This window comes from Engraulis encrasicolus, chromosome 17, assembly GCF_034702125.1.
Source record: "Engraulis encrasicolus isolate BLACKSEA-1 chromosome 17, IST_EnEncr_1.0, whole genome shotgun sequence".
Lineage (NCBI taxonomy): Eukaryota > Metazoa > Chordata > Actinopteri > Clupeiformes > Engraulidae > Engraulis > Engraulis encrasicolus.
Window position 1 is genome coordinate 26,838,725 of NC_085873.1, and position 10,000 is coordinate 26,848,724.

At 42.7% G+C, this 10,000-nt stretch overlaps 1 protein-coding gene across 1 annotated transcript in view; it reads right to left on the bottom strand.

Moving 5' to 3' along the window:
- sh2d4bb (SH2 domain containing 4Bb) overlaps window positions 1–10,000 on the bottom strand; it is a 45,634-nt gene that overhangs the window by 25,737 nt on the left and 9,897 nt on the right. Inside the window, exons 3-4 of the mRNA XM_063220898.1 lie at window positions 7,362–7,389; window positions 6,302–6,461 (exon numbers count right to left, since the gene is read on the bottom strand). Of these exons, the coding sequence (XP_063076968.1) occupies window positions 6,302–6,461; window positions 7,362–7,389 (188 nt within the window). The remainder of the gene's footprint in view (window positions 1–6,301; window positions 6,462–7,361; window positions 7,390–10,000) is intronic.

Genomic DNA, 10,000 nt, shown 5'->3' on the forward strand with positions numbered 1-10,000 from the left:
ACTGTAGGTGTAGAATGAAATTGCTGCCCCAATTTCTAATAAGACACATGCCATTAAAAACGAGACATTTGGGAGCTTTGAAAGTCTTTGAGTAGCTTACTAAATAGATGGGAATGGCATAGTCTACCAAGCTAGTGTGGCTAGCTAACCTGTCGTCAATAACACAGCTAGGTATCCAGTCTTAATATAACCATTTAACAAGCCCCAAATGGCTCAACATTTCGCTGGTTGATCAAGGAGGGCCATGTGGTTGAAAACGAGGCATTTTTGAACTGTATAAGTGAAAACACGATTTATTAGGACACTTGTTTGTGGCTGTGGTCATCACATGCATTCACTGCTACGACGGGTCGAATTTGCCGCTCCACCTACAAAGGGGCCCTCGCTGGCTAGCTAACCTGTCGCCAATAACACAGAGCTAGGTATCCAGCCTTGTATTATATGCCTGCCCCAAATTCTAATAAGATCCATGTCATTAAAAACGAGACATTTGGGAGCTTTGAAAGTCTGTGAGTCGCTTACTAAATAGATGGGAATGACACCTAGAGTCTACCGAGCTAGCGGCTAGCCAATCTGTCGTCAATTACACAGAGCTAATATCCAGCTGTGTATTAGTTATGGGTATACAGCTAGCTAGCTAACACCGAACATGCCATGTTGACAACAATCATAAATATAACCATTTAACAAGCCCCAAATTGCTCAACATTTCGCTGGATGATCAAGAAGGGCCGTGTGGTTGAAAACGAGGCATTTTTGAACTATGCAAGTGAAAACACGATTTATTAGGAAACTTGTTTGTGGCTGTGGTGATCACACGCATTCACTGCTACGACGGCTTGGAGTTGCCGCTTCACAAGACAGCTGTGACGTTACACAGAAGTGTGTGGGGATTGGTTGTTTGCCATCCAATTGCGTGGCGTTGAGTGCTGAAGCAACCGTTTATCCCGCCCACACTGCTGCCCAGCCCTCCTAGACCCTGGTACAGCTTTTTGCTGTACGGGTCTGGCTCGCTAGGCTAGCAAACCACTGTTTTGACAGAAATACAGTTCACCTGTCGCCTACTCTGTTTTCTTCCCAAAGCGGCATTTAAAAGTATTCCATGAAATCCAACATCAACGTCACTTCAAATAGGTGACAGCATCATGCTCACACATGAAATAACACTTCAGTGAGGGGGGGACATCACTGCTCTCATATTAAAGTGAAAAGAGAATTTCACATTTTAGTTTATTTAATGTAGGCCTATGCAAAATTGCAAATAGCCTATTCATTGAAATCTGTCCAGAAAGGGTTGTAATGTTTGCCTGTTTTTTATGTTTGTAATTAAAAAAAAAAAAAAAAAAAAAAAAAAGTGATTTAAAAAAAAAAAATAGCCTAACAAAAATAGAGATTTTATGTAAAAAAAAAATGTGATATGGGATGGACCGATGGCCCCCCTAAGCTAAATTCGCCTTAGGTCCCCACATTGCTAAATGTAGTGTAAGGGATTATTTTGAAAAGACAGTAACATGTAATCAGCAATGCATTACAGTTTTTCAGTAAATTGCCCAACACTGTTGAAATCCTATGGTACTTTTTCAAATCCAGGCTTATACAGTACATGGTAGGCTTATTGATAAATTGCCTTGACAGGTTATGAGGAGGCCAAGGGGGCGTTTGGGCAAAAAAGGTTCAGAACGGGCATAGACGGACGCATCTGTTGTCCGCCTGTCGGACTTGTTAAAATTATTCTCAGACAGAGAACAACGGCGCTGACAAAAAGGCTCTGGTGAGTTTTCTGTAGGCTATACATTTAAACCAGGAAAGATTTTGTTAATCACATGACGAACACACATCCCTTTTCACCTCCCCAATGTCAATTTCAGGCACTCAGACAATATAAAAAATAATCTCGAAATGCCTGCATGCCTCCACAGGTAAAACAGCACATGTGCGTCAAAATGGGTTAAAATGCCAACATGTTTCAACCACAAATGTAATCTCCATCAGGGCACAGCAAAGACAAAAAGAAGGATCATTGGTTAAAAAAGTTAAGCCCCACCCCTGTTGTTTTTGTTTATCTTGGCAAGTACGTAAATATATTTCACTGTAGAGTAAAACATGTTTTTTAAAGTGTGAATTACATGTATGTATGGGTACTGTAGGGACTGTAGAGTGAATTTACTTAAGTGCCATAATGTGAATGATCTTTCCATGCCTGGTAATTACTACCTTTTACATTTTGCAATAAGATAGGATTACGACAAAACTCACTATATTTGCCTATTTGTAGGGGTACTGCATCTTGACTGAGGGATAACAACAACTTCTTCTCAACCTTGATGAACCATGATGTATTTCACACGCCAGACTGTCATCAGGTAAATGCGTATTTATTTCACGCAAGTGCATTCTGTGTTGAGGTGTGATGTCTTTGCAAGTTAAGCTGTGCAGGAAAGCACTTTTGTCATGTGACAAGGTTTGCACAGTTGTCCCTCCGTGTCAGCGAATTTCTGTTGCTAAATGTAAAAATGCTCGGCTGTGCCTTGACCCAAACCATGCCTGTGCTTTTGCAAAGAACAGCAAAACAAGCAAAGAAATGGTGGAATTTGGAAAAATTGTGCCCCGACCAAAGCTGTGTCTACCGTAAACTTGTCACAGGTCGTTGTGGAGCATGAGCAGGGGCGGAGCACTGCTATTGGGACAGGGGGGGCGGGAGATGTGTCAGAGACCCACAAAATATCGTAGAATGGGGCCCCTACAACATGTTTGGCAATCGAAAGCCACTGGCACCCCCCCCCCTCTCCCCCCCCACAAGTGGTGAGGCCGGGGGTTCCTGTCCCCTATGCCCCACCCCCCCTCTGCTCCGCCCCTGAGCATGAGTTAACATGCAAAGGCGTGAGGCACAAATGTGATAAATGGTTCAAGTCGGCGTGCTATCATAACGCTCTGGCGTGATGGCATGTTGCACACGCCTACGAGGTACAGGAGGATGGCACGACAGGGACAAGCTGAGCTGAGACACACAATTTCTTCTTTTCCTTTTTCTTCTTCTTCTCCTTCGTGTTTTTTCTCAAATACTCGCCCCCCTATCGCCCTTTCACTCCTACGCCTATTCACACTGCCTGTCGCTCTCTCTTTCTCCCTCTCTCTCTTTCACTCTCTCTCTCTCTTTCACTCTCTCTCTCTCTTTCATGGCACCTCTTCCTCTTCTTTTATTGCTATTGCATTCCTGGAATGTATTGTATCGAGCAAAAGCTTTTTTCATGTGTTTCCTGTGTGCGTGTGTACTCAGGGCCACTGACAGCTTTGACCAGGACAAAACACACACACACAGACACACAGACACAAACACACAGACACAGACACAAACACACAGACACAGACACAGACACACACACACACACACACACACACACACACACACACACACACTACTATACAATGCAATGAATACAATCCAAATCTGGCCCCCATTAAATATGGACAAATGAGTTGCCCCAAATTGAGGGCTGGTCTGAGGAAAAACAAACCTCGACCAAAACAACAGCATCTCTGTGTGTGTTTTTGTCCTGGTCAAAGCTGTCCGTGGCCCGGAGAACACAAGCACACAGATACATGAAAAAAGCTCATGCTTTTGTCAGCTATTATAAGCACATTCCCTGAGGACTCTCGGCCAGTGTTAATTTCGTCAACCATGACTATGACTAAAATATTTCGTCAATGCCCTTTTTTGATTTTCGTCATTTAGACTAAGACTAAGTCTAAATTGGGAAGGCAATGACTAAAATATGACTAAGACTAAAATTGATTTTCGTCATTGTGACTAAGACTAAGACTAAATTTTAAAAAGCTGACGAAATTAACACTGGTATTAAATAAAATAGAGAAAAAGAGAACCAGTGTGTGAAGAGGTTTTTTTCTGTACAGTGTGATATATGTTAAAGAGAGAAGCAGTGTGCTGAGAAGGTTTATTCTCTACAGTCAATGATATATGTTAAAAGTTTGTGGAGAAGGTCTTAAATGTACAGTGTTGACTAAAATGACTAAAAATTGACTAAGACTAAAATTGATTTTCGTCATTTAGACTAAGACTAAGACTAAATTGGGAAGGCAATGACTAAAATATGACTAAGACTAAAATTGATTTTCGTCATTGTGACTAAGACTACGACTAAATCAAAAAAAGCTGACAAAATTAACACTGCTCTCTGCCCCCTGAGAAAGAGCCCTATATGCCAGATCACCAGTCCAGTCTTGTATTCAGACTGGACGTGGAAGTAGAGAGGAAAAGAACATGGTGTCCTGTCCTCTTCTGTTCCCTCATCACACTATAAACACACTCCATCTTTTTCCTACTTCAACCTCTTTTCATTCTCTCTTTCTCTCTCTCTCTCTCTCTCTCTCTCTCTCTCTCTCTCTCTCTCTCTCTCTCTCTCTCTCTCTCTCTCTTTCTCTCTCTCTCTCTCTCTCTCCCATACTTCTTTCTGTCTGTCACACAGTAAAAAAAGCAGTGTAATCTAATCTTAGAGAGTTGACTTCAGGGACGGTCCTAGGGGCGGACCGTCCGGGCATTTGCCTGAGGCAGCACTCAAGACGGGGCGGCACCACCGTGAAATCCTGTCCCCACCGCGAAACCAAGGCCTCAAATGGCATCGCTAAAACAAAGTTAGAAACATTAATTATTATTCATTAAATTATTTCAACACTATTACCACACTGTTGTAATAATAACATTAGCCTACTACAAGTTTTTTGTCAGCTATTATAAGCACTTTTTTCCACAGGGGGTGGGGCCACCGCAAAAGGGAAGAGACGTCAGAGGTTGCGCAACTGATCGTAGGACCGCCACTGGTTGGCTTATGATGTTCTATGTGTTTGTTTACTGTTGTTTACTGTGCACTTTTACTATCAATGGACACGTTATCCTCTTCATCCTCATTCTCCATATTTTTTCTTCATCTGCTTTCCTCTTCTCAAACATTTCATTTGTTCTTCTCCCTCTCCTGTCCTATACTATCTCAAACGTCATTTTCTAGGTAGCCATCTGTCCATATGTCAGTCCGTCTGTCTGCCTGCGTGCCAGCCTGTCTGTCTGTCACCCTTTTCTTCTCAAACCAGCATTTTAATCTGCTCTTCCCGCTCCGCTATACTCGTTTTCTAGGCAGCAGCCTTGACTGTCTGTCTGTCTGTCTGCCTGCCTTTCTACCTGTCTGCTTGTCTGTCTCTGTCGGTCTGTCTGTCTGTTCTCTTTGCTTCAGTTTTTTGCTTCAGGGTCTTGTGCCTCATGCTGAGACTTCTTCCTCATGCTTTCCGATTAGGTCTCGCCTACTCCATTTCCATCCTTCCATCTCTCTTTCAAGCCTTCCTGTCCTCTATATGCTCTCATCTCTCTCTCTCTCTCTCTCTCTCTCTCTCTCTCTCTCTCTCTCTCTCTCTCTCTCTCTCTCTCTCTCTCTCTCTCTCTCTCTCTCTCTCTCTCTCTGTCATGTCTTTTTCCTGTCTTTCTTCCTCTTTCATCAGGACCCCGTGCTGAGCCTTCTTGGTCTCTCTCTCTCCACAGTGTTTTGAGATCCTCATGTCTCAGAAGCTCTAATCTCCTTTTCTACATGCGTCTTGTCCTCTTTTCTCCTCTCCTCTGTCGTTACCAGCACCCTGGGCCCCGGCCATAATGTCCATGCCGTGATGCCGCTACATTGAATTTCGTCTTCGAGGAAGACAAGTCTCGCCAACCTGCTTAATTCCAGTTCGCCATGGTCTGGAAAAAAATTGGCAGCAGTGACAAACTTACACTACACAAGCATCGCCATCCAGCTCAGTGGTGTGAATGGTTGTACCTATACTGTCTGGCTGCTTTCAAAGGCATAGGATAGGTGCTTGGTTGGCCCTAGCTCTGATGACTTCCTGATTGTTGGATCTTTTCCAGAGTAAGCTTCAGCCTCTGGTGTTTGTAAAGACCTTATCGTAAAGACATGTTGGGCCTGCCACATAGTATGCTCTCACTGACCTAGATAATATATGGACAGCAGGCTTCTAGAGAACTCTGTTAAGTGTTTTGAAGCATTTGCGACTGATCTGTGAGAATTCGTCCGCCCCAAATTTCCTGAAGCGTACCTTAGCAACGCTGAGAACAAGCCCGGATAGACGGACGATCCCCTGCTCGTTGCGTTTGACTCTCAATCAAAAGCGTTTGACTCTTTCTCCCTCTCTCTCTCTCTTGCTCTCTCTCTCTCTCTCTCTCTCTCTCTCTCTCTCTCTCTCTCTCTCTCTCTCTCTCTCTCTCTCTCTCTCTCTCTCTCTCTCTCTCTCTGTGCCTCACCAGAGCTCCTGTGCCTCCAGCTGGGCCTGTTTCCTGGCCCTCTCCTCCATCAGCTCCTCCACCAGGTCCTCATAGCACTTGTCACCCAGCGCTTCTCCCATCACCCACACCCACACGTCCCCGTCCCGGCCCAGCAGCCACTGGATGCCTCGCCGGTCACCTGGAACAAGGAAGAAAGAAAAAAGAAAGAAAAAAGAAAGAAAGAAAGAAAGAAAGAAAGAAAGAAAGAAAGAAAAACAAGTGACCAAGCAAGAAAGAAAGACAAGTAAACAAACAGACTTAACCCTCCTGTTACCCTCAAATGTTGAAACATCCGTGATCCTTGGGGTCAATTTGACCCCAACCACTTAAAGGGATACTGTCCCATTTTTTGAAATAAGCTTATTTTACACCTCCCCTTGAGTTAAATAATAGGGTTTTACCGTTCTCCTGTACTTTCAACCGTTCTCTGGGTATGGCAGTGCCAATTTTACCTCCATGCTAGCAGTTAACATTGAGTCCTATGAGACCAGCTTGCGGCTAACTGGTCTCATAGGACTCAATGTTAACTGTTAGCTTGGAGGTAAAATTTGCAGTTCCATAACTAGAAAACGGTTGAAAGTACAGGAAAAAGGTAAAACCCAATTATTTAACTAAACGGGAGGTGTAATATGAGCTTATTTCCAAAAATGGGACAGAATCGCTTTAAATGTCTACAAAATCAGTAGAAAACAACACTTTGGCACATATTTATCTCTCAGATATGTATTATTGATCTGTTGGTGACATAAAAAGTCCTTTAAATATTTCCTAGCACACCCACACATAGCCCACACACCAAAAAACTTAATCCATGACTAGGCGAAATTTTGAGAGAATAGCAATAAAATGTCATTAATTGGTCTAAAAACAGATGGACACATATTATTGAAGTTTTAGTGGCTCCATAAACTCCCTAAATATGTATTTCTATTATTTATACCATTTGAAAAGAAAAAACTAATTTGATTATCAAGGATAGTATCTGTCTACTACCATATGGGTCAATTTCACCATAAAATAAATATACATATTCCCAAACATTCAGAAGGTTTTTTAAGTCCAACATTCTTGAATCTTTGAATGTTTGAATGTGTATTTATAACACAAGTAGGCCTATAATAGTTAGGTAAGAACATGGATTGCCAACCAAATGAGTTTTGGGAACATCATAGAAAATCAATGTTATCATTATTTCTGCGCTTGAATTAGTGTGCATATGAGGAAGAAAAGGTTTGCATGTGCTCCTTGTAGACACATTACATGTTCATGGTAGTGGGGTAAGGTTTGAAGGAACAGGGCTAGCAACTTGTATTCTATGTTTACTTCTATTCACTATTTATGCCCACTGGAGAACTTGGTATGGACGTCAATGTGTATGTCCTTCACAAAAGTTACAGCGGTTGCTGTTCCTGGAAGGTCCTGCCTTCTCTATGTCAGTGCTCTCAATGCTGCAGACCACCATGTCAATTTGGAACAACATACTGAACAGAGGAGAAGACCTGCACCATTACATCTTTCAACATAGCAACCAACCTTGAGATCGCATTCATCTAAAGAAGTACAACGGCTTGTCACCATCAGAACAGTACATTTCAGTCTTTAGATCACACTCATAAAGCTTCTCTTCAAATATACCATCACTTATAGTTATGTATGCTGGGCACAGAACAGACTATATGTGCTGACTATATGTGACCCATCTTATGCTAGTGTGTGTGTAGTGGGAGGGTGCAAAAGTAGGCTAGCTCCCAGGGTACAGGGTTGGGGGGGAGGGGTTGCTGTGGGGGTGCCATGATGGTGCTATGGGTGCAACAAGGTTCAGTTGGTGGATTTTGTCAAAATGTCAATGCTGTAGTAGCCTACACTGTCCAAAATGTTTTCGTGAATTAGTTTTAGGCCTCCCTCATATCATTAGTATTTTTATTTATCAGGGCCAAATCTAAAGCAAAATGTTCAGAAGAAACATGGCTGGATAGCTTATTTTCATGTATTTCACATGATCTAAACAGATTTTAACATTTATTTGCAAAATATGGATGTTCCATTTATGTTTTATACACTTGAAAGCATTGGGGTCAAATTGACCCCAAGGAACACGGGTGTAACCAAAATGTGTACAGCACTTAGGAAAAACATTTTTGTGGAAATTTCCCTTTTTTCACATTTATCCCATCTATTTAGGAAAAGTCATCAAAGATGAGGCAGAAGAAATATGTACTTCATGTACTTTTCAGGTGTTAAACATTGAATGGGGTCGAATAGACCCCAAGGATAACAGGAGGGTTAAACATCAATGATATACAGTGCGTCTGTGAATATACTCATTCATCTATAAGTAGGTCATGTTAATCAAAAGAGTTCAGTTGTTTGCATCTATAAAGAGTGAACTGTGAAGTCCTCAATAACTGGATGGTATACTACAGTTAATCAGCAGGCCTATGAATGAATATGTTGAATATGCTGATTTTCTTCCCACAAGCAAGCAAGCAGTAGCATTAGCTGTATTTTTTTTTTTACTGCATTACATCGGTTGCTGAGCTTTGTAGTGGTCATAGCCATTCACGGTACACCCTCAACCCTCTTTGTAAGGTTTGCTATGTCTGACATAGAGTTAGCATATAGCATTCAGTCCCACCTGTAACTGCGTATGCACTGTATAGAAGGAACATGACATATAGGTAGATAGTAAAATAATCTAGTAGAATTACGTTGATGGCATGAAATGTTCAAATGAAATAATCTTGCAATACAGGCCGGGATTCACCTGCTGGTTCCACTTGTTACCTCTGCGTATCTTATTTGAGACTTACCATGCCCTGCCCATCATTATTATTAGCGAAGGCCCAACTGGGAAACTCCAACTCCCATTGTCATTGTGACACAGCACTCCACAGCACAGAAGTGCACACTGCACACAACAACATTGCATTTATGCCTCAGCCGTGCAAGGGGGAAGCCCCCAATGGCACCCAAAAGGGAGCAGTGCAGAGGGAAGATACCATGCTCAGGGTACCTCAGTCATGGAGGATATTTGGGGAGAGCACTGGTTCATTACTCCCCCACCAACCTGGAGTCGAATCGGCCACCTTTAGGTTACAAGTCTGACGCTATTGTGCGACACAGGCAGGTATTTCACCTGTTGGTCCTACTAGTTGCTCCGGCACAGCACCAATTTCCCACAATTTCCACCCCTCAAAAAAAAGCAAGGCAATTTCTCTCACAGCATGCCAGCTGCCTTGCCAACAAACACTTATAAGCTAAGCTAGCACGCTTTTGTCAGTTCTTCCAATAGCACTTCTTGTTTCGTTAATGCTATTAGCAATTTTTTGTTTTACATTTCATCACGTCATGTGGGTAGGATTTCTCCACATCCCATTACTGCTGTTGCTGCATGCTTTCATCCATCGACAGGGTGTGTTGGCAAAGGCTCACAGCTGGGATGGACTGGGACAGAAAAAACGGCCCGGGCATTTTTAGCATAGACAGGCCCCCCAACACATACGCTGACCGTTGTCATGCTATATCTTGACTGGCTGAATCCACTATCTAAATTAACGATGGAACAATGGACCTCCCCCTCTAAATTGTGTGCCAATCCACAGGAAAACAACAACCACCACCACAACAGTATCGGACCCCTGGCTTCCGGCCCACCGGGAAAATGCCCTGTGTGCCAGA